The 24,770-nt window shown below is 38.6% G+C and overlaps 1 protein-coding gene across 3 annotated transcripts; it reads left to right on the forward strand.

The window, feature by feature from the left end:
• Positions 1-832: 832 nt before the first annotated feature.
• FRRS1 (ferric chelate reductase 1) lies at positions 833-23,940 on the forward strand. 3 transcript variants are annotated; one of them, XM_005434015.4, is made up of 17 exons: positions 833-1,122; positions 1,896-2,035; positions 8,543-8,738; positions 8,962-9,098; positions 10,247-10,341; positions 10,982-11,132; positions 11,976-12,155; positions 13,038-13,136; positions 13,650-13,797; positions 14,306-14,422; positions 15,253-15,368; positions 15,657-15,743; positions 16,682-16,779; positions 16,945-17,003; positions 17,720-17,863; positions 19,000-19,061; positions 19,164-23,940. In XM_005434015.4, the coding sequence occupies exons 3-17, from the start codon at positions 8,543-8,545 to the stop codon at positions 19,254-19,256; spliced, it is 1,782 nt and encodes a 593-aa protein (XP_005434072.1). In that variant the 5' UTR covers positions 833-1,122; positions 1,896-2,035; the 3' UTR covers positions 19,257-23,940. The 3 variants fall into 3 exon arrangements, with proteins under 3 accessions (XP_005434072.1, XP_055580416.1, XP_055580417.1); XM_055724441.1 differs by lacking the exons at positions 833-1,122; positions 1,896-2,035 and adding an exon at positions 3,381-3,446; XM_055724442.1 differs by lacking the exons at positions 833-1,122; positions 1,896-2,035 and adding an exon at positions 5,872-5,991.
• Positions 23,941-24,770: the final 830 nt, after the last annotated feature.

Below are 24,770 nucleotides of genomic sequence, written 5' to 3' on the forward strand. Positions count from 1 at the left end.
TTTTATAGAAGCTGAGAAAAAAGTAGGGCACTAACAGAGCACTTACAAATGTGCTGTATTTTAGTAGACAATACTTTTTAAAGAAAATACGGTTAAACTTAATGGCTCGGACCTACTAATAAGCAACAAAAATACCAGACCCCTCCGGTCAAGGTGTTTGCCAATGCAAACACAGTATTTCTGTTCTGTGGGAGGGCAAAATTCCTGTTAGATTTTTATTAACTAATTGTCTTTTTGTGCTGCTTTGATTTGTGAGCAATTAAACTAAAGAAAAACAGAATTCGGCGAAGCCTGTGTAAGTCAGTGCAGTTTCTGCCAGCAAAAGCCCGGTTATAGCCAGTACTTATTTGTTTTCTTGATAAGAAAAGCCTGATTTTGCAAACCTGTGTACGTGAACACCTGCAAGCACGCCAGGAGCGCCGCAGGTGAGCTCCGCACGCTTTCGCAAGGACAGCCTCCCGGTGAATCCCGCGGGCCAAGGCTCTCCTTACCGAGCCGAGGCGTTCCTCAGCACCGCCGGCGTCTGCTGTCGGCAAAGAAATGACTCGCCCTTAACACATCTCACGGCACCCCAGCCCTTCGGGGGTGCCCGCTGGGCCCGGCTCACGCGAGAGCACGGAGCGCTGGCCGCGGGCGCTGCGGTGCGGCCCGGTGCGGTGCAACCCGTCCCGTCGGCGGGCCCCGCTCCCGGGGGCGGCCTCTGCCCGCCCCGGCCCGGCCCTGCGCCTCCTCGGGCGGCGGGAGGCGGTGCCGGGGCCGCCCCGCAGCCGGAGCGGCGACCGCTGCCGCGGAGGGAGGCCCGAGCGCAGGAAGGGGTGGGCTGGGCCCCGCCGCCCTGTTTGCGGGAGCGGGGCCGGAGGGCAGGGTGCAGGGCTGCCTTAGCTGAGAAGGTGCAGTAGCTCCAGGGCGCTTGGGTTGAACTGATGATAGTGAGTGCTCCAAGCGTGGGTACTGCAAGCTTTTTGAAAACTGTACATGCTTAATAGAATATGTACAGTAGCTCTGAAGCAAATTAAAGTCTAGTGAAGCTTTTAAAGCACCATGTAGCTGCTGCCTGTCATGCAAGCATTTCTGAATTGCTTTAGAGAAAACTCTTAAGCTGGCTTGCTTTGATGAGTAAAGGTAAGCTATGGCTTATTTTATCTGGGAGCCACACCAACCATGTTCCTCTTGCATCTTGTTTGCGTCTTAATGTTAGATGAATATTACTTATTTCATTTCTTTGTTAATGTGTGTAGGAGATGGCTGTATGGGAACTATTACAGTAAATGTGCTGATCCTGTGGTGGGATTTGCTTGCTGGGGTGACAAACTATTCACATTTAGGTCAACCTGCAACTTTGGGTTCTTTGTATAGATAAACTTTGCAAGGCTGGGGCCTTAAAGATTATCTGCAGAACAGCTGCCCAACACAAAGGTAAATAAACAAAGAACTGAACAGGGCAAAATCCTTGCCTCTTGTTCATTCTTAGTGGGATATATGGAAAAAAGACAAACTTATTGCATTCCTTTGTAAGATTGCTTATCCCGCTTTTTAAATAGTGTCTCTTTGATAGGAAGTAAGTACATAACAAGCTTTAAAACCATGCTGCAAATTTATACCAACTTGTGCTTTGAGAAAGAAGGTATCAAAGGTTGTGGCTTGTTTGTTGTTAGTTTTTTCCTCCTAACTGCATCAGAAGATAATTAAAATTATTACTTAATATGAGACTTTCAGAGATCTGTGGAAATACACACCTGACAAAGTAAAGGAAGCTGCAGGGTTGTTTCATTGCAACTTCACACATTTTGGTCTTACAGGTTTAGCTTGGGAAGCAGTGTGGAATGTGTGCCTGAAGTGAAGAATGGTCTTATAAATGTTTCTTTTTTGTGTGTGTTTACTGTTTCTTCTTTCAGACAAACTTCCTCTGATGAAGGTCGATACTGTTGGATGCAAGCCAAATAGAGGAAGTTACATGTAATAGAAGCTGTCTTACTATAAGTAGAAAGCCAATGGCAATTTTACAGACTTGATCACTAACAGGACTGGCTGTAAGGTAAGTACCTACGCTTAAACTGTTATAAAAATTCATTTTGAAATATACAAGCCTTGAAGTTCTCTTTGAACCTTTCCTGAGTAGAAAGGCCACAAGGCTGAGGTGTGTATGTTTTGTCTTGTGGGTATGGGTGTGTGTGTATGTGTGTTTGTATTTTAAAAGTAATGAGTTACTGTGAATGTGAACACTGCTTGTTTTCTGCCCTTGCTCAATCCAGCTGTTGTGAATGATCAGGAGAAGTTAACCCAAGCTCTTTTCTTGAACTCAGAGGGAAGGTGACTCTTGGACAGCAAGGCTGCCCGCTTTTGCTTTGTAAGAGTATATTTCTAAAAGGGCATGGCTCAAACACCTTCTGTTAATACACCTTATTAGACACCTCAGCGTTAATACACCTTAGACAGCTGTTTCCTTTTCTGTTTGCCATCCTGTCTGATGATGCTCAAGAGAAAAAGTTCTGGCTATGCTAGTTTTTGTATCTTTGAGTTGGCAATATATTTGCCTTGTGTCTCCTCTGCTCTTCCTCTCTGAAACTAGTTTTAGATGTTGTGTTCTGCAGCTAATGAAGTTCTGTTAAACAGCTGAAAGAAAATTTCTGTGAAGAGATCCTGAGGTTTTGTGTGAACATTGTGCTCTTAAGGAATTAGGCTACCAGGGCTCTTTCAGCTGTTAATACCTACAGGGACTGCGGGAGTTTTTTCAACACAAGCAGGAGTAATTTATTGCTCTTCATTTATCCAAATCCAGTTACTGTAAGACTGCAAGATGTAACCAGGAGAACAATTTTCCATGTATACTAAATATTTCGAAAAGATTCTCACAAAATTTTGGTATGATTGCTTCAGGCTTTAAAAGCTTCTGTTCCTGAAATTGTAGCACTTCTCTTTGTTTTGTTTTGTTTTCCAACCATTTCTTATTTTTCCTTTCTCCCTCCTGAGGAGGAGGAGATCACTCCTGGATGAATGGGATGATAAATTCTAAACGTTCAGACAAATGTAGCTGTATTACATTGCTACCAGCTTCTGTGAAGTTTCAACGTTTATGAGCAAACCTGTATTTCTCTTTGCAATTTGCCTTGCCAGGCAGAATCTCTTGAGGTTAAGCCACAGATAATTACCTTGGCCTTTGACCATTAATGTTTGAATTATCACAGAGGTGTTCTTGTCTTGTCATAGTCCATCATAAGTATGAAGAATGCTAGCTACTTTATCTCCATTCATACTAATGGAAATGGTTGTTTCTAGTTCACTTTTCAGGAATACCTGAACTTTTTTTTTTGGTTGCTCTTATTTAAGTAACTGTTCTGTATCCTACTACTGTTGGAATAATTGGCCATGAGTGGAGTACCTTTGGGACACCTGTTATGATTTTTCTACGTGACCTTCCTTCAGTTTTCTGGTGGGTTGTATGCAATGTAAGTTCCTAAAAAAGGGTGCTCTAACAAAAAGCTCTGTTTCTGTCTTGAGTTCTCACCTGCCCAGCAAACATATAAAATAACTTGGTAGTATAATTCAATAAATGCTTGACTAAAGTTTCAGATTATAAGTCAGCTGTTAGTATTGAGCAATCTCTGTATTAAATTGAATTTTACTGTTATAATCAACTTCTGTATGAAGTAAATATTGACATTCTGATTACTCAGCTTCCTTGGGAAAGCTTCACTTCTTTCTAAAGTGTTTTGCCCAACTAAGACAAGCGTGATGAGATGATGACTGCTGCTAGTTTTTTTTTTTTATTATTATTTTTTGCTTTCTGTTAATTAGAAGGCTGTATTAGAAATGGCTTCAAGTACACAATTATCTTCCTCCCTCTCTCTGCCCCAAGAGCGACATGATATTTGAAACACAACTAGAATTACAGGTAGTGAAGAAGTTTCTTTGAACAAGCTTGTTCTGAAGCTTTCTTTCATGCCAGGGCCTTTGAGTTATGTATTATAATGAAGATTTAAGTAGGAAGGGGAAGGGAGAGACTAACAAATTTGCAGTCATGCTTCAAACTAATGAGTATTAAAATATTTTTTTTCCATCCTAAGGAAAGATATGAAACACTGGTTTGAATAACTGTCTTATATTGTAATGGTGTGATATGCGCTAGTATGTATATCTGTAGAGAAAGGCCTTCTGGATCTTATGCTGTCTTTGGTAGTATATAATGTATTGAAAAGTGTGTGTAGTACAAGATGAAGTAGAATCAACAATCAATGTTATGTGTTCGTTCTGGCTATGAAGCTAGTATGCTCTGTAGCACATCCTTGCAACCTTGACTGGTGCATTTACTGATGCATGCTATCACATGCAGACAGGATAGAGGAAGATTATATGTACTCTCAGGCCCATGGTTAACTCAAGCATTTCAGTGTAATGCATTTATCTTGGAAAACAAGTGACTGGGTAGTGCAGGAATCCTTAAACTCAACTCCCTTCTTGTTGTTCTTCCAGGCTGTTCAAATGATAGTAAGTTAACAAAAACACTGGAGAGCTGCCTGTTGAAAAATGCTGCAGGAATTATCTTTTATGTTTTTTTAACATCATTATGCCTCAGTCTTGAAGTCAATTATTTCTGTTCCTCTTTATTACAGGGAATTTGACTGCTAATCTGTAGGCTGTCACCAATGATTTGTATTTCAGAGGGTTATAAATGAGGCACTATGGCCAAAGCCTCTTAATACAGTTTTCAAGCAAAATCTTATCAAGGAGGAAGGACCGGAGGGTATAGGTAATAGCAGGCAGTTCTGCAGCTTACACACCTCAAGACTTGAGTTAACATGGATTCTAATTTTGGATCTAGCTTTAGAGAGAATACTTGGTGATTTAAGGTTTTTGACACAGTTTATGTTCTTATCTAGAAAATATGATTTTGTGGAGATGTGCTGATTCATCTTTATTGGCACGCAGATTAACAGTGGGGTTTTTAATTTGGCTGCATTTCTGGGACGAGTAGAATAGTAGAGTAACAGTTCTATAAGATATGATAGCTTTGAGTCTCTCGGGTCCTTCTTAATAACAGGCAGAAAACTGTTTTTGTTTTTACTTTATTCTTTAAAAGGCATTTATTCTTTTGTGGTAAGGTTAAGCACGATTCACGTATGACACTTCAACTTTCCTGAACCTAACCTCTCTGTAATAAATCTTTTCTATGCCATTAATCCTAACACTTTTTGTTTGGGGTTGTACTTCTGTATGTAGTTGTGAGATTTAGTTGTCGTCTTCTGTTTTTCCTGCTAAGGGGGATATCTGAAAAAAGTCACATATTCTGCAGTTTGTTCACTTATTACAAACCTGATTCCTTTACCTCTGTGTACAGTTAGTTAAAATTTTAAAGCTAGTTACTCCAATTTAAAATAACTGTTCTGCATTGTGGTATATATGATGTGCTAAATATCTAACAATGCAGTCATTCCTGTCAAGATCACTTGGAGGGAAATAACACTATTGTGGCTGTAGAACTCAAATCAGAAGAGAGGAAACCATGTAATCTTACAGAAGAAAAGGTGACTTTTACATAGGAGTGACATGTTGCTTACCAGTGGCTGCCCTTACTTGGTTGGTTGGCTTTGGTTTTGGTGGTGGTTTTTTTTGGCAAAGCAGATGATTTATTGTGCAAATACTTGGCTGAGGATGAATATAATTATTTATTGATCTTCAGCCTGAGTATAAAGATACTGTTTATTTTCTCTTCTCAGAGTTGCTTATTGCTGGTTCATTAGTTTAACTAGGTATATTCCTTAGTTTTTTTTTTTAATATTGTTCATTTTTGAACTACTAGTGATATGTGCTCAGCTTTCCTTCTCACTTTTTCCTTCTCTTGGCCAGACTGTCATATTCATGAGGGCATGACGTACTGTTTTGTGCTCTTATAACAGGTACTTTTTTTAGAGCTAAAGGAAAAATCTTCACCTGCATATATGAGGAAGTTCTGGCTGTTTCTTGGATTTCCCCTCTTCCATCCTGCATATTCAGGTTTTGTGCCCTTGTCTTTCTTGCACATTATGATTAGTATGAGGCTTGTTTTGAACAGGTCTTGGCTGAAAGGCAAAGGTATATGTGCATTTGTAAGAGGAGGTAGGGAGGCACAGTAAGATCCTAGCTGTAGTAGGGGCAGCAGATGAACGATTGAAGAACATCTGGTTTTGGCTATTCCAGCCTACTATTTTAAATATGAAATTCTGCTGTCTAATAAAAAGAGAGTTACTATGGTATTTGAGTTACAGTCCAGAGTTCTTTAATCTGTAATTAAGGAATACTTTCTTAGAGCTTGACTTCTCTATACTATTTACCTGTTTTGTCTGCAGTAATGCTTTAGAGGAGATGTTTCCTAAAAATACAAAATGAAGCTTCAACCGCAGAATGACTGGTGTTAGAAGAATGCTTCCCATGTTCCCTCTGCCTCTTTTGCTGTGGAAGTGGAGAACGTAGAGTACCACAATGTATTTCCAGATTAGAGGAGGAAAGAGACTTCTCAAGGCAATTGAATAAGTGTTGTTTGATTAAGAAGGCAAAATTTTAATATGGAAATTGTTATTCTTTATAGGATCTAGCCCTTACTGTTGAACATGCATAGAGAAGATTGCTCTTCTACAGTTAACTGTTTAAAAAATAAAAAATGTTTTTAAAAATTGCTCTTCAGTACAGTACTACTTTCAGATTTTGGCCTTTTCCAGTAGTTTCATCTCTGCTTCTTCTTCTTTGTCTGCCAGCTTTTGAGTTGGCTGAGTCTGCCAAAGAATATTTCTTGTTTCATTTTAAATCCCTACCACATCCTCTGTTACTTATACTAGAATACTACTTTTTTTTTTTCTTGTCTCTGTGGTATGCAGCCTTATCTCTTCTGCCAGCAACTTGTTTTGAGGATTTCACTGGTGTATGTGTAAAACTGCTTTAATGCCACCATTGCAATGAACCTTAGGCTTCTTTACCTTACGAATAAAATCATATTGATGTAGATTTGTGACAGTTTGGAGAAGTATTTGAACTAGAAGGAAGAACTTACTTTAACAAGAAGTTAAAGATGATATCACAATTTTATCTTGATTAATTGGGAGGAGGAGCTGAGTGTTGGGTGGTTTTTTTTCTTTTTTTTTCTAGTTCCTGAAATGTAACTGTTCCACCCCCTCTCCCCTCTGAATTTTTCTTCTATTTACTGTTGTAAAGTTGTTGAGGAGCTATTATGTTGAGGTATAAATGTAGCATTGCCCTGGCTATTGTGGATTTTTAGCACTGAAGGTACAAGGACTTTGGAAAAGTTAATACCGATGACTCTTAGAGAGCATGTAAAACTAATGGCACGCCTTGTCTTCATTTGACTTTTTTTGGGTATCAAAGTTCAGTCTGAAATGGCTCTGTACCTTTTTTATCCTCGTGTCCATGCATGCTGTCAGGGAACTTCATAACCTCATGCTTCTTATCACTTGGTGCAAAATGGGCATGGCTTCTCCAGAAAGCAGACCTATTTGCCTGGTGTATGTTCCACAAGAGCTGATAACCCCCTTCTTGTGCCTAACGATTTAAAGAAAGTTTATCTCTGTTCTCCTGGCCTTTTAGACGTGCAAATGCTTTTTCTTGTTGGTTAAGGTGTTCTGTGTAAACAACAATAAAACTGTAAACCCTGTGTGCTGCTGAGTAACAAAACAATTACCACAGCTCTTTTGAAAAAAGTATTGTAGCAAAGCAAAACGTTATATAATGAATGCTGGGATTAGGGGTTCATGTAACTGGTTTAGGCTCTTTGTCTCCCACATGTTTTTTGTGCATACTGTTCCCTTAATGAGAGTGTGACAAGCAATGATATTGTTTGACTAATTGTCTGGAGGCCTAATATCCAAAAGAAAGAGTTCAAAGGAAAAGTCTTGTGCTTATCTGCAGCAAACATGCATGTTACTTTGTCTAAATCTTTATACCAAATTCACACTGTTTTTGCATGTATAAAATCTTTCTCATATTTGACATCTTTAGTTTCCCTGCAGAAAGAAGAACTTGTTACCTGGGAATTATTTGTCATATGTGAAGAAATAGACACGAGTTGTGGAAACAAAAGGCAATCTGTAATGATGCACAATTTGGAGCTATGATTAATAAAAGAGTGGGCTTGATACTAGCAGTTTAGTTCCTCAGTACTGTGGATGTTTATACATCAATGAAACATTTAAGATCCATCTCTCCTGTGCAGATGTTTGAGGGACTTGGACTTTCTGAGAGAGAGAATGGGAGAGGCGTAAGCAAAAGAAATTTAAAAAGTTGTGTCAAAACGCACTGAGAGAAATCATCCAGTGGATGGAGGGAACCATCTATTACCTGTACTCTCTTGTTGGCCTGAGATATGGTATCTGTGAACATTCTTGCAAAGTCTGGCAGTTATCAGAAGTGCACATTACTTTTAGCTTCTGCAGCTGGGAGTGGTGTCTTCTCATGCATACTTTTGTTTTAAACATGTTTTTAAAGTTTAGTATTCAACTGACTCTTCTAAAGATGAGTGGTGACCTGTAAAATTGCCTGTGACTCATACTTTATATAGATGGAGCTGCCTGGCCTTGCTTTTGCTGTTTGGATGTTTATTTGCTTCTATGCATCCATGGATAGCTATCCAAGTGGAAAAGTAAGAGAAGCCTGCACTAGCATGATACCTTGTCATGGTAGCTCTCCAAGGCTGTCACCTGAGCATACCATTGCAGTGAATGGGACTGAATTTAAACCAGGGGACAACATAGAAGGTATGTAGCTGAGGAGCTTAATTTACTGTTTCTTTGTGTTGTTCTATCTATCTTCGTAGTTCTATCTAACTAGATCTATCTAAGCAGTTGAATCTTGTTCAGGTTGATCCATTTAGCAGTCATTCAGTACTTGTAAAATGAGCTTCTGGTGGTCACTGTTGAAATATTCCATTCTTCCTCTGGAGAATATTTCAACTTATTTTTGTCTTTGTTCTTGCTTCAGTTCTTCTGTCTGGACCAGATTTTGAAGGGTTTTTCATACAAGCCCGGGATGCAGAACACCTGGATAGCCCTGCAGTTGGTTCTTTCATGTTAGCTGACCGGAGACTTTCTCAGCTTCTGACATGTGGCCGTACCAAGGTATACTGTAAAATGGGATATCAGGCACTGAGGTGTTTATACTAGTAATCTTTGAGCTCAGTGTCTCACAAAATTGGTCCAACTTGCAGTATAGAGGCATAGCTCACTGCAACTCTGTCAGACTAGGTGGCTATTGACTGCTGCAGGAAGATGCAGCATTCTTAACATAACTTTTACTTGTGCACAATGAACTTAGTGTGTTCCTGGTTATTTTTGTACTTAATATTAAAAAGAGGAGGGCATGCTTTATTTGCTTTGAAGAGAAGAGCCATCAGTCGTTTTTCATGCTTGAGGACAGAGAAAATGTCTTACAGGAAGGAAAGCGTAGGGCAGTTGTTGTAAGCAAGTGCTAGAATAGGCTATTATCTTTAGCATTGCTCTGTCAGCAACTGTTAGTGGAGCCTTCATAGTAACAGGTTAGATCACAACCTTAATACCAGTTTTAGATAAATTGATTCTGCCTCATGCAAGAGATGTGAACTCTGACCAGTGTTTCAGTAACCCACTTGAACTTCATGAACGTTTATGGTGTCATCTGAGCTAGTGTGGACAAAGTTCTCAGTCTGCCTAGATGTATTTTTTTCTCTCCACTTCTGCCACCTGTCCCCCAGTGGCATCCAAGTAGTGCATTCATCAGTGCTGTAGAGCCATGGGGATTCTGGATTGTGCCCTCTGTGTGCAGAGGACTTAGTTCAGTGCTGTGTCTGATTTATCTTGTGTGAATAACTGTCTGACCCCAAGACTACTTTTGCTTTTTGTCCTCTGGAATACTAGTTCTGGTCTCTGTACAATCATTGCACTGTCCCTTCATGTTCTTACTATCAAAAATCGGAGTGTTATCTTACTGTCAAAAAAAATGGAGTGTTATTACACCATTTCTGCATAAACGGTGCAGGGACCTCTGTCTCGTCAGTGGAGTTTTCCAGATTGAAAGACCTCTAGTTCTTCCTTTTAGCATTAAAGTTTGTTAGTATGTGTAAGTTTCAGTAGTAGACTTCATTCAAGTTGATCACGACTGACTGGGGAAAAGCCAGTTGTGCTGGGTTTGTGCAGCGCAAGAGTGCAGTGTCTGTGTAGCTGCAGCCTGTGATGACTGAAATCTCCTTATTGCATTTCCACTGTATAACCCTTTATTTGTGTGTTTTCAGAATTCAGCTGTCAGTCACACAAGTAAAGCGAAAAAGAAAAACATAAAAGTTTATTGGATTGCTCCTGGAGATGCACCAAGACGTGTACAGTTTCTGTAAGTTTATTAAAATGCAAATAAGGTTAACCTGTGTCAAAATAGTGGCCAGCAACTGAGAAGTATCCTTGGACTAACGGCCTGAAAAGTCCACACCTCTTGCTTGCTGCAGAGTCTACACTGATGCAGACGCTTGTTCTTTAGGGAAAGCTTGGAGATGATTATGTTGATTTTTGTTTTGGGGGTTTTTGTGGGGAGAGTAGAAGGGGATTCAGAGATTAGTTTCTTTAGTGTTTTTTTAATGTTTCTAGTTAACTGCTCGCTTCTCATGCCTGTAATATACAGTATTAAGAATCTTTCTTCTGTGCTTGTATCTAACAAAATGGTAGATATACCTTTCAGTTACACTACTATAAAAGCTATTGGGTACAAGCTATACAGCTCTTCTCTGAGGTTGTAATCTGTGCTACAGACGTGAATGTTTCTTATGTCCAGTAGAGCATGCATTAGTATGTTTTAAAATTATTTTTCCACTGAGATATTTTCTTACTTTAATCCCTAAAATGGTAGACATCTACATAAAGATGGGGATTTTACAGATTAGTACAAACTATAGAAACTTTTTCTTTTTCTTTTTTCTTAAAGTAACAATCAGCTGTTGATGTATACAATAATGACTCTGTGCGTTGTGTTTTTTAAGAGCCACAGTTGTGAAGAAATACAAGACTTTCTGGGTGAAGATTCCTGGTCCCATCATTTCTCAGCCTAACGCACTGTCCCCAACAACACCCTTGCATGCGACATCAGTGGCTCTATCAACTTCACACCCGGTTTCCTATTTATCAAAGCCAGTAAGTAATTATAAACCTAAATAAGGCTATCTGTAATGCTTGTGGTCAATGGAATTTAATGAAATCACATCAATACAGCCTAATGACAGAAAGGGAGAGATGATGGATGAGTAACTTGGATATCAGAGACTAAGAACATGGACAGCTATCCTCTTGTGTTAGTTGAGTTGCCTGAACTTACGTGGGTTAAATGTTGTCATGCCACATGGATCAGGAGTTTTACAGAACATTTAGGACTTAGTGGTCAGAAAATATTATGCATACCTGGGAAGAGAGATGGGAAAAGACTTGCTCTGGTCTTGACTGATTACTTCACATGTAATAACTGCAGGCTCAGAAACATCCTTCTATGAATTAGTCTGTGTTACTGACTTCCAATACTGTTTCTTGAATGGATTGAGCAAGCATCACTGTTTGATCCAGAATAAGCATGACTTTTAATCCATGTATTTTCTCATTGTGCATCAGTGGAGTTCCTGTTTTAAAAAGGAAGTTAAAAACTTGTATTCCCTTCTTTTCTCCTTCATCCTACAGCTGATAGTACCTCTCTCAAAATTAAACCAGGGGAAGTTTCTCTAAAGTTTTGACTTTCTGTCAAAAGTTATTCTATTATAATGTCTCTAAAGTTAAAATTCCACTTGAGTAAAAGTACAGCTTGAAATGCACTATCTAGTTTACCTACTAGTCCTGGGTTATTTGTAGGAATGGGTTAAGAGATTGGTAGGTAGACATAGATAGCATTTTTTTGCTATTCCTTGTATGCTTTATTCTGGAAATGGGGTAGAAAGGGAGGAAGAAGAGAGAAACTCTCATTGCTTACAACTTGTTTCCTTAATTGTCTAGTTTGATGCTTCACATTGTGGCAGTATGAAGTTCTGTATCAGGAACCCTTCAAACTGTGATCCTGAAAGTACTTCCTGTTTTTTTCTGTCCTTCCAACAAGAGAAGAGTTCAGTATTTATTGAAATGAGTGGTCCAAGTGAAGGATATCTAGCATTTGCATTGTCCCATGACCAGTGGATGGTGAGTGTCCTATTCTCCTGTTTTAGTTGCTTTTGTGATCTTAATGTAAGTTTGAATGTTATTCTAGCAAAACATGCATATGGGAAACTGAAATGCGGCTAGATGTCACACAAAGTAACTTCTCTGCCGTAGTGCTGAAGCACGGGTGGCCTTTTATAGGTGGATGTTCAGTTTTAGCTCAGGACAGACTATTTACAGTGGAATTTCCCTGTGGATATCTGCCTTAGCAGAATCCAACCTGTCCGATTGCACAGTAGCTGACTGGAATTCCTGGTTAGATCCATCTATCTTTGTTATCTAGCCAAAAACCCTTACCTGTCAGAAGCCGAGAATACCATTTACATTTCATCATTGTTTGTACAGGAGTGACCCCATTCAATCTTAAAAAGTGTTTAGAGATCCTTTTTTCTAATTGGTGTTATATTTAAGGGATGATGCTGTTGACAAATGCATAATCCATAAACTGTTACACAAACGAAATGCTGTTTATATTAATGTCCCTAATTCAAGAACCCTTGGTTCTTAACAATACCTTTACACCTTTTTAACTAAAAAGGATTTTTAAGTAACATCAACATCCATCTCTATCTTACCTGGTTAATTTAATAAATTCTAAATAATTAAAGAAACTTCTGATAATATGGTTGTTACCCTGGGAGGAAGGAAGCGTAAATCAGTGTGCCTTACTATGTGTCATCTGTTTGACTTAATGTGGTTTCTCTGTAATACTGAAGTGTTTGAAAGCTGGGAAATAATAGCTTGACAGCTAGAGAAATCTGTCTCAGATCTTGTTGCATGTATTAAATCAAAAAGCTTTTGGAGAGTGCCAGTAGTGATTTTTTAATAGGCTATAAATACATTTTTCTTTTAAACTCTCTCCAGGGTGGTGATGATGCATATCTGTGTGTTAATGAGGACCATCATGTTCATGTAAGCGCTGCCTGTCTGAAGGGGCGAAGTCCTCCTGTTTTGGATTCAGAGGTATGTTTGAAAATGACAAAGACACTTTGACAAATGTAGTTTTGAGATGATGAATGGTATGCTGCTGCTTTGTGCTTTTATTTTGTATAGCAGCTGTAAATAGTAAGGTGGAAATCTACACTAAACTTTGGAAGTCTAAATTTAATTTTCAAAATTAAGTCATGTGGTGTGAGCTTACTCTGTTGAGGAGCTATGCCCATTATTACTCTGTCCCTTTGCTAGGGCTGCAGTTGCAATAGATGTATCTTGGCTGAAAGGTTTGAAAGGTAGGGGAGATTTTCATAAGCTGGAAAAATTGGTGGTAATAAGTTCAACCCTTATGTTGCAGTGTTGACTTACTGACATACCTTCTAAGTTGGTATGCAAGAGACTTTAATCGTCCCCCTCTCCCGCCCCGATATCACCGCCAATCTTTGTGCACCAGTGACGCTCTTGTCTTTTGCAGGATAACTTACAAGCCAATTACCTAGTCTTTTCAGACTGGCAGAGTATTAAATATATCCTGTTTCACAGAATCCCCTTGAAGATGTGTCATGGAGGCTTGTGGATGGTGTTCTTCAATGTTCTTTCAGAAGGAATATTCGTCTTCCTTCTTATAAAGACAGATTTAATCTGGATGCCAGTTACTACATCTTTCTGGCAGATGGGGAAGCTAGTGAAGGTAAACTTGACTTACATATGGTGGCTTTTCTTTGAACAGCTCTAAATGAGTTAGTAACCCTTATGTAAGGTATGGCTTAGCTGAGAATTAGTATCTGAACTAAGGTTTCCAAGGATGAGGAACTTAATCCAGTCATCCTTACCTCTCTGGATCATGGGTTTGCTTTTGGAAGTTGTAGTAAGCTTATTGATATATGTGTGTTGTGTGCCCTCTTGATGCTAGGAACTGGTAGCTTCTTGAGAGCTGGCCCCATCTCTTTTAAACAAGACTAGCATCAGAGGGAATTATTCTTCACATCTTGTGCATGTAGTGAAGAAAACTATTTCCTGTAGAGGGGTGAGTTTGTTCTTGTACATTGATTACACAGGACAGCTTAGATGACATCTTAATCATTTAGTTTTTATGACTATGTTCAGTGGTCACAACAGAACATGCGTTCATAAATGAGTGGGCACACAAGTGCAGTGGCTTTCATCAGCTATATATAAACCACTTTGTCACTGCTTAGGTGGACTAATACACAAACATCGTCGTCAGCCTCTGATCACCAATGGAAGGTACAATGTCACAGGCCTTCCTCAGGATATTGGAGGCTCCCGGTCCCCACGACTCATCAAGGCTCATGGTAAGCTGCAATGTCTACTTGTATCTTTCAGTTCTAGACTTGCTGAGACTGGAGAGTTAAGTTTTCCTTATTACTGTAGAGTAGGTATTTATTCTTGTCTTTCTGGCCCTCATGTTCTGTGTACTGTTGGCTAGCAAGCAAGATTTGAGGCTGAGAAGACAGAGTAAATTATTAATAATTTTTCATTTCAAGAACAGCGTTATAAGAATCTTTTTGCCCAGGAAAATGAACATGCATTTACCTTTTCTCTTACATTTATAATTGCGACTTGTTCCTGTTTACCTCTTTCTCTCTAGTTTAATTTGTTCTAGTTGCATTATTGGTTTAATTCCATTTGAAATGAGAAACCCCTCAACTGATATTCTAGAGCCATTGAAGTTAATGAGAATTTTTCTCTCATGGTACTGGACCTCAAAGCAGGCCCGTGAGAGAACTATCACTAATTCTTTGTAAAACAAATTTAATTGTTTTAAGTTTGGGATTTAAAAAGAGGATGAAATGTCAACTTCTATCTTCTGATGTCAAAGTTGGTGACAGAACAGCATCTCTTATCAGTATATACTGGCTGTACTGGTGCATATGAAATACACAGTAGCCAGAGCTGATCTATTGTGGTATGTAGGCATAGTGTGATTATCTTTTATGTAGATGTTTCTGCCCTCTAGCAAGATAAATGCTATAAAGTTGTACTCTGAATCAGGTGATTAAAAACTTAGCACTGGTAAATTCTGTGTCTATGTGTATGGACTAAACTTTTACACGGTCTTTGAAGCTGTATTCTTATGCAGCTAAATTACTCATGTTTACCTTGTAATTTTTTCAATTTTCAGGAGTGCTGATGTTTGTTGCTTGGATTACCACAGTTAGTATTGGTGTTATTGTTGCACGATTCTTCAAACCTGTCTGGTCTCATTCATTCCTGTTTGGAAAGGAGATGTGGTTTCAGGTGGGCAAAATCTCCACATATCTCTAGCTGTATTTTGTAGTTTTATTGTAAGCAGAATTGTAAACCTGCTAGTTCCAAGAAATAGGAGATTAAACTTGGTGTGATTTTTTTTCTTTCTTTAATTTTAAAAAATGGAGCATTACAAATCAGAAGTTTGTCTACTTCACTTGTAAAAGCAAAGTCTAAAGAGGACACTAAGAACATCTTTAACTGTAGATCTGCTAAATGTATTTTAACTGTGTATTAAGAAAGCTGTACAGTTTCTAAAAGCAAACTTGACTTTTCTAGATACATCGTATGCTGATGTTGACCACGGTCATGCTTACAAGCATTTCTTTTGTGTTGCCTTTTATATACCGAGGAGGCTGGAGCCAGGTAAGTGTGTGCTTCTGTTTTGCTTAACTTAAATGTAAAGGTTGGACCAAATGAATGAGAAGGAGGTCCACTGATGACTGAAGCATTACAACTGTTGCTGTGGAAATTGCTGTGAAAGCTGTCCTTAAGTAGGCTAACTTCAAATTCTAGCAACACAGAAGAATGTTGTTTCCTTTAAATACAATTGAAAAACTTCAGTATTTTTCTCTTAAATAAAGTTCTTGCTCACACTTTCTTTATGTGCATAGGTAAGTCTTCCCATTTCCTTGGAGAACTTGAATTTGGGAGGGGAGTGAGGATGGGACAACTGACTTATTAATGTGGTAAACCTGCTGGGAATAAATGTTGTTATGGACTTGGACTTGAGTAACTGTATCCAGTGATTAAGCTTAGTCTGGATCATTAGAGAGATAGAGTTTGTATACCTGTTAGTGTGACCTGTACAATATTTGGTGCAAAGTGATATCAGAAATTGGAAAGTATAGAGAATATTTGAGTTAAAGGTGGGATGATGTGGCCACAGGTATGAGTTAGGAACTAGGGAAATTGAGTAAGATGTTTTAGGATTAAGATTAGAACAGATAAGGTGAGAGGGGAGACCAGTGCTGGGAGGAGTTATGAAACAGGCCTCTCCTGAAGATTCAGAATTGAGGATGAAGAGCTTGTAGCATAGCTTCAGCTGGAAGAATTTCTCAGTACAGCAAAAAGATGAGACAAACCCTGGACCGATTTACCAGCGTCTCATCCTGCCAAGGAGAACAATCTCCATCTAGCTGCAGGGCAGCTTACTGTGTCCTGTCACTTCTGCCAGTCTAAACACAATGTTGCTCCACTATTGTAACTTAGTAACACAAGCATAAATAAAATTATCAACTTCTTGGTATTTTTTCTGTATTTTTATATAGGTATGATATTAAAGAAAAATGTTCTCTGTTTAGCAAGCAGGTTTTCATCCCTATCTTGGCTGTACTGTGATGGCTCTGACAATCTTTCAACCACTTATGGCAGGTTTCAGACCATCTCGTCATGCACCAAGGTACTCACAACTAACTCATTAAGTTATAGCCGCAAGTTATATGACTGTTTCTTTAAAAATTCTTTTTTTTTTTCTGAAAAGTTATCTTTTAAGTAGGTAATAATGTTCTTTGATTTCAATATCCCAAGCTACAGAATCAATAAAATGCTCTTAATTGTTTTGTAGGAGACCATTGTTTAACTGGTTTCACTGGAGTACTGGTACAACAGCTAGAATACTAGCTGGTGAGTAGAAGTTAATAGTTACAACTATGCAACTCCCTTTGAAGAGATTTAAAGGACTTCTGTTTGTTGTCTGGGCTATTGCTTGTCTAAAACATCTATGGATATCCAGTCCAGGTATTTTTGAAGATTCTTTTTCTTGCTGGCCATCTTCTGTGTGAAATTTAAGTGTCCATCAGGCCACAGCTTTAGGGAGAAAGTGACTATATAAAACCAAAGAGATTACAGACAAATCTGAAAGACCTCTGTAATGAAGACCTGTTCTTATCTTGAGTAATTTCTTTTTATCTTAGAAGATTTGAGGGTAGTGTTCTTGCAGTAACATAGTTCGATGTTATTTGAACACTGGGAGAGGGGAAACTCACTTACAGAACCAGACTGGGCTTAATTCTATTAACAGTGGCAAGTTTCCACAGGCAGCTTAAGCACAAATATTGTGGTGGCTGTGGTCTTGTTAATAGTCACAAATGCTAGTGTTTGTGATAGTTTTCATCCTGTGTAGTTCCCTATCTTGGCCGCCTCTTTTTCTCCGTGCCTTACCCCTCACACTGACAGAAAAAAAAAAAAATCTCTTAGCTGCATGGACTCCTTTTAACCTCATTCCCCAAGTAGTAAGCAGTTCATGGAAAAATCTATTGCCAAAGGTGTCGAGAACACTTTTTTTTAATTACCCTGACACAGCACTCTTAGCGTCTTTTTCTCTTGTTTTTACTGACTAGTGGTGACTATGTTCTTGGGAATGGATCTACCAGCACTTGACCTACCAGACCCATGGGACACCTATACAATGATTGGGTTTGTAGCTTGGCATGTCGGCATTGATGTTCTTCTGGAAATACACAGCTACTGTCTCATACGTAAAGGTACAAATCCAATGAAACTGCTGTTGTTACCTTAATTTGCTGAGGATGTGCAAAAAATGCTGGAGTGGTTTGAATTTCAGGAGGAGTTCTTTGGCTTTCCTCGCTTTGGAAGCTGAAAGGGAATAACTCTTGAGTAATAGTGTCATATCTACTGTACAAACTGATATGGGAATATACCAGTTGTCAAGACCAAAGTGTTCTAGAAAAAAAGGTTTTCTGCCACTTTAAATAGTAGCCCCTTACTTCTCAAACCACATTTCATAGGGACAGACTGAAATACATAAGTATTTTCCAAGAATCTATCAGTGTTTGCCATGATTTTGGTTCTAGGTGGATAGGTGAAGTCCGGGTTAAGTCATGCAGATTATGTCTGCATTTTATTGTGACAAATTGCTGGTTATGATCAGAATGATCAGAAATGATCAGAAACTTGAGTACAGATGTTTGCAATTTTGCGTGAACAGGGGATTGGAGGTGAAATCCTGACTCCAACAGGTCTAGGGAAGAGACTGGTGGTAACTTCATAGGAAATTCTTAGCTTCAGTGACCAGTGTCACTGAGAGGAGATGACTGTGCACATGTATATGACCTGTATCGAAGTGGGAGATGAGACATCTACAGAACTGAAGAAGCATGATTAGTTAGGAGATTGTGTAAGGTGGCACATGGAGGAGTGATTATAAAATATGAGAATTTAAATTTAACTGCAGTAATTTATTTCCTAGGAATAGAGAAACGAGCCTGAAATGTTTGAACACTGAATGTCTTCATGTTGGCTAATGGAAAATACTTGATGAAATATAATTCTCTTAACATGAGAAGTGTTTAGATCAAACAAATGTTTTGTTCAGCTCAAAACTCAGTGTTTTGATTATTCACTCTAGCAAAAGAGACACTGCCACTTCAGTGTCCAGAGGTTACTTGTTGTAGGTCAGCCCTAGAATAATATTTCACTTGTGCTATGAGCATGATAGTACACGTCATGAAACATCAAATGAGACTTCCTAGTGCTTTTCAGATTTGATGCTGTATAAGACTTAGATACTTAGTCATGGGATAAAGAATTTTACAGTATAAAAATGAAAAAAACCTTCCTCTTAATAGCAGACAACTTTTTTTTTTTTCCCCACTTATAGTTGAAGTGATAGAGGATGATAGAGTACAGATACTGCAGTCACTGACCTCTGCAGAAGCAGAGGTAAGTCATAATTTTGTAAATAACTATTAAAAGATGGGATGATTCTTTTTTTAAACCAGTAAAAAGACTGACACTTCTATGGCTTTTCCTCTTCTCTTGCAGGGTCGTCTGTTTAAACAGATTATGTTAACCATCTATGTCTGTGGAAATACAGTATTCCTCATTGCCTTCCTGGTGGCAATCAGCCAAACATGAAATAAGTCATTGAGAACTTTGTGACGAAATATTGTACAACTGAAAAACCTGTGAGGAATGCTTTCTATTTCAACTTTTCCCTCAACACTTCCCTGAAGATGTAATTGAAGAATAATAGCACATGTGCATTGTGCTTGGTGTTAGGGAGAGCTTGAATTCAAATCTATGGAAGGATGCTTCAGTCCTGTGAAAGCTGTCTTCTGATGGGACTTTTAATGGGAGTCTGAGTAAGGAATGAAGTCTCTATTTTTTTTAAGTGTAGTAATTAACTTGACTGAAGTTTATAGGTTAGGACAACTGAGATGTGCTGAAAGTATTGTTTTTGATAGTTCCTTAAACCTTTTGTGAATATTACTGGGAGAACAGATTCCAGCTCAATCTTTCCTATCGTATCTCTTCAGTTTACTATGTTCTAATGACGTGTGATGTGAAAACTTCCTGCTCATGACAGTTTTGTGCATTGAAAAAGAGAAAAATCTTAGTGAAAATTTGTCACAAATGCCACTGGTTGATGCATGAGCTAAATGCCGTTGTCTGTCATTGCAGTTTAATATAAAAAAAATATCCTGTCCGCTCTAAGAGCGGTACGCTTAGACAAGCATATGAGTTTGGGAACTTCACTCCTTTAGTAAAACCACCATTTGCCTCACTCAAATTACTGTTCTGTCCCATCATCCTCAGTGCTTCCAAACTATAAAGAGAAAACATGTTTGCAATATAAGTGCATTAAAACCACTTGTACTTAACCAGAACTCCAACAGGAAGAACCTATCTGTGTGTATGGATGTCTGTTTTGGTGTCTTTGGTTGCTTGTGGCTTCTGAATGACTTTTCTGTGTGAATAAGATGGATTTGTGCCACTTGATGCTTGAATGGATGTGAAAATATTTGCTTAGGAATGTTGAAGGTGTATTTACACTATCTAGTGAAATGTAGATTTGGAATTGGTTTGACTTGAGGAGAAGCGGCTTCTGTTAATGTTAAGTGAGAGTCCTTTGAGATGGCATATCTAGGAGACAGAACTGTATAAGAATATGGGAGGTCATTTTTGTAGTCAACAGATCTATCTAAATATATGAACTAGGTACAAGGAATAGAAAGTTAAAACAATATACTCCTTCTTGGTTCATGGTTAGCCTAAGTATGGAAGGACACTTGAAATGGCATCTCAGAAATGAACCCTTAATAAGCCATGCAGTACAGCACTTGGCCTTGTTTTTTGCAGCTCTGAACAGTTTGCTTCCACACATCTCCATTTCGATACTGGGAAGTATCAATTTTCAGTTGTAATGCTTCAAAATGTATCTTCAGCCTGGGACTACTAAACTAGCTGGGAATAAAGGCATTGGAGATTGGATAGAGTGGTAAATAATAGAATAGACTGTTACAGCATCATCTCTTTACTACCTGGTGGCCAGCTTAAAAAATACTCATATGTATGGGTTAGGTAGTGGCTCTCTCTATTTTACTAAAGCTGTCTATTTCTGTCTCTTCCTCCACCTCCCCAAATCCACAGTGCAGCCTGTTGTAGGGACAACTTAGATTCAGAAAGTAACAAGTTTATGTTTTTAGTCAGTGACCTTCTTTTTGGCTGCTCATGTAACTAGTTGTTAGGACATTTGCAGAGCTGGGATTAATCCCTTTGGCAGCGGTGGCACCAGTAGACTGCAAATGAGTGTAAGTTGACTCATCCCCCTTCCTCCTGGAAGCTGGAAAATCATGTGCAGGTTGGGAAAGGGGAACTATGGAGAAATGTGGAAACTCCAGGCTGACGGGCAAGAAGCATGTGGCTAATTGTGTGGGTTGTGGGTTTTTTTGAGAACTCTGATCTCAAAAGCCTGGGAATCACAGGCCCATCTGGTGCTAAAGTTTTGGGTGGCTCTCTTGCATACCATGAGTTTATAGAAGAACATCTCTCAAGCTAAGCATGATTGATTGTTTTTTTCAATTGAAGTCAATACAGGATTCTTTCTGTAATAAGAGCTATACTGTGTGTTGTTTCATTTGCATGTGACAATGAACACAGGGGTTTTAAAATATGAATATAAATATCTTAATATAAGTTTTTGTCCCTTTTAATAATGTGAAAACACTATTAAATAGAAACTAGAAAAAAAATAGTTTTGCCTAGCAGCAAAATGGATTGTCTGTTCTCTTTGTAGATGTTGTTTTATAAATTAAAGCTATCTAAATGCTTCCTGAAGAAAGTCTTATTGAAATTGAATGTTCAAATAGTTTCATTCTATAATGCATCTTTTCCTCAAGCAGAAAAAAAATTACTTGTTCCACATCTAATACATTTCTCAAGTTGGCAGAATTGTCCGATGCTCTGGATAATTTGTTCCTTCCCAGTGCTAGTGATACTGTGTAGTTTATGTGAGACCTTACGTGCAGTGTTGTAACTTCTTGATTGAAAGACTTGTTAATTTTGTGTAATGTCTGGTCACACACTGTCCCACCCTCTTCATGCATGACTAGTGAGAGGACGCAATATGTCTGTATTCTAGTGACCTCCAACATTTTTGGTATACTCCTTGGAAAACAAGAAAGTCTGTGGAAGTGATTGATATCAGCAGGGAAATAGGTGACAAGCAATTTGGTTCTAGAGACGCTGGTGGCTTCTCTGTTGTTTGGTTTTGGGTTGGGTTTTTTTCCTTGAATGATAAAATGTTGTATAGAAGAAAATACCCATTGCTTTGCTTCATAAAGGAATCCCACTGAAGTCAAGAAAATTTCTTCACAAGAAGAGATCAAGAAGATTTCTGTGTTCTTCTTTACTCTCAGATTAGGCTTGTGACAACAAATCAACATTAGCGTATTTCTCTGTGGGTTCTTCTAGACACACAAACACTCCCAGTCAAGTAGAAACTTGTCATCAGTCTCACAAGTAGTTTACTGTTTTAATTGATTTGTTAGGCACAACCTCCAAACAGTGATCATCTGCTCTTGACTTAACTACAAATCATGTTTCTTGCATGTGTTTTGAATGAAAACTGATGTAAATAGCTGAAATGCAATGAAAGTTGCTGCTACTTTGCTTTACTTGAAATATTTTTTTTGCTAGCTGACATGCAGGCTGCAGATTGAACTAAGTAAAGGTGTGCTTTGTTTCTTTTCCTTACACTGAATGCTACACTTCTGTTTTCTCAAAAATCACAAGATGAGGAGACTTCATGTTCAGTGTGAAAATGCCCAAGTTTTTCCTTTACCCAGGCTTAGGAAGGCTGGAGATTGCCTGCCTTTTGTTTCCTGTCAGGGTTTCCAAGGCTGCGGGAACACTGTGTGGCGCTCTTGTTCAAATAACATTTTCATGTTTGCTTTCTTTAATTTGCGTTGAGAGAGGTTGAGGCATGTAAAGGATGTCCAAAACAGAAGGTGTTCTAGATGAACTAATCAGAAGAATTTTCAAGCTTTGTTAACAAACTTTACAATCAAGCCTGTTCATGCAGATAGACATGAAATGGGTGTTTGTTTGATATCTATGTTTAAGCTTTTGTTTGAACAGTTATGGCCTGTTTTCTTTTTGTCATGTGTGTAAGCTGTGCTCGGTGCAGGTACATCCCTTTCCAAACAAGATGAACGGCAATCATTGAGGAAAAACTGCCATCTTCTGCATTTCAGTGCAGAAGTTAGTATCAGTGATTTTAGAGCTTTGGTGCAGGCTGAAGTAAGGAAGACACCAAATGAATAGAAGAATGATTAACAATGATATTCTGCTAGTAATTCTGAGAAATTCTTTGTTCACATCAGTCTGATCCCACCATCTCTAGGGGGTATGTGTATGGTGGGGACCTGTTGCATTCACTTATGTGAGGATTTAGCACAGCAGAATTGCCACAGGGTAAGTGCTTCAGAACGCACTTGGTACCATCTGTTTCAGCCCATACGTGGGCTAATTCAACCACTGTGTAACTTCTGCTGGTCTTTGTTGCACTGTACATAAGTGACTTTACATATTGTAAACCACAAAAGCTGAACATTTGTGTCACACTGAAGCAAGTATCTATGATAGTCGTACTGGACAAAGGATGCTGCACTAAAAGACTCCAGCTTTGGATGCACTAAGAAAGACTCCAGCTTTGGATTTGTTTCAGAGAGACTTCTGTCATGCTGGACCTTAGAAATCATTTGGCTTTAATGATGAATTGGAACTTTACATGGCATTTGTACTTAAGTGTGGAAAAGATAATTTGCTGCCTTACAGTTCTGTTCTTGTTGATGTGAGATGCAGGAGAGCTCTGGGGCTGCAGCACTCAGAACACCCTGCTTCCCAGAAGCACACAACTCCTGAATGCTCCATTTTATGTCTCTGTTCTTCCTAACTAATGATTAGATATCCATGCTGCTACATAGCTAGTGTGTTAGTGTGGGACAGTTCAGATTCATCTAGCACAAACTGAATAGTTCTAACATACATGACATCTGCTTTGCCGTGTGGCAATTCTGAGATCTGCTGAGCCCAGTAGTGTCTCCAGAAGTGGTAGTAAGGAGTGCTTAGAGCAAGAGATGTAACAAGGCTGCAGTGATGTTTTCTCTTCCCAGCAAGATCTCCTTGCTACTTGCCAGAATCTGTGCAAGGATGTCCTAAGCTAGAAACAGCAGCTGGACTGTGAAGTTTTGTAGTGATTGGATTTTGTCTGTGAAGTGTGCAATGAATTATTAAAAAAGATAAAATACTCCATTAATGCTTTTGCCCTCTCATTTCATTAGTCTCTATGAGAAAGTGCTTTTTGGTTTTGTTTTAAACCACCTTCTTGATACTGCTGTTTAAAGATGTGAGTTTTGTTTTTTACCTTTTTGCTTTTATCACCGTTCTTTAGGCCTCCCATGTCTGTACTTTACTGTCTTTTTCCATGGATGACTGCTGCTGTATTTAGCCATTTCTCACTTCTGATAGTCTTCATTGCTTTCCGTATTTGTCTTCAGAGATGGGGTGACCAAACTCTATTCAATTGTAAATATGAAGTGCTATGACAGGGTTGTGTTTTGATTTGTTTTGCATGCCTTCCCTAATGAGTTTTAAACCTCTCTTCATTTTTGTGGCTCCTGAGCATGGGGTTAATGTTTTCAGAGAACTATCTAAAATAATACCCAGATGTTTTTCTTCCCAGCAAGAGTTTCATAACACCAACATAACAGCTACTTCTCATGCTGTGTAAGGTTAGAGTTTTTTGTTTTTTTTTTAACATCGCTTTTCATGTACTGGTAGTGAATTTCACCTGTAGATTTACTATGCATTCATTCTCCCTTCAGCCTCCTTTCTTTTAAACTATTTTTAATAATATTATGTTGGCAGCGGCGTTTTTGCCCCCTTTTCCATATCATTTAGGTTTAACAGCACAGATTATTGGAGAAGGCAGGGAATGAGTGTCCATAGTAAACTGTGCTGTTATAAAAACTACTCATGACTACTTCATATCACTCCTACTTTCTCACTTTTTGGTGTATGCTATTAAGAACCTTTTAAGAAGATGTAAAAATAACAAAACAAATCAAAAATAGTTGAGAGTAACTC

This window comes from Falco cherrug, chromosome 12 (genome assembly GCF_023634085.1).
Source record: "Falco cherrug isolate bFalChe1 chromosome 12, bFalChe1.pri, whole genome shotgun sequence".
Classification (NCBI taxonomy): Eukaryota; Metazoa; Chordata; class Aves; order Falconiformes; family Falconidae; genus Falco; species Falco cherrug.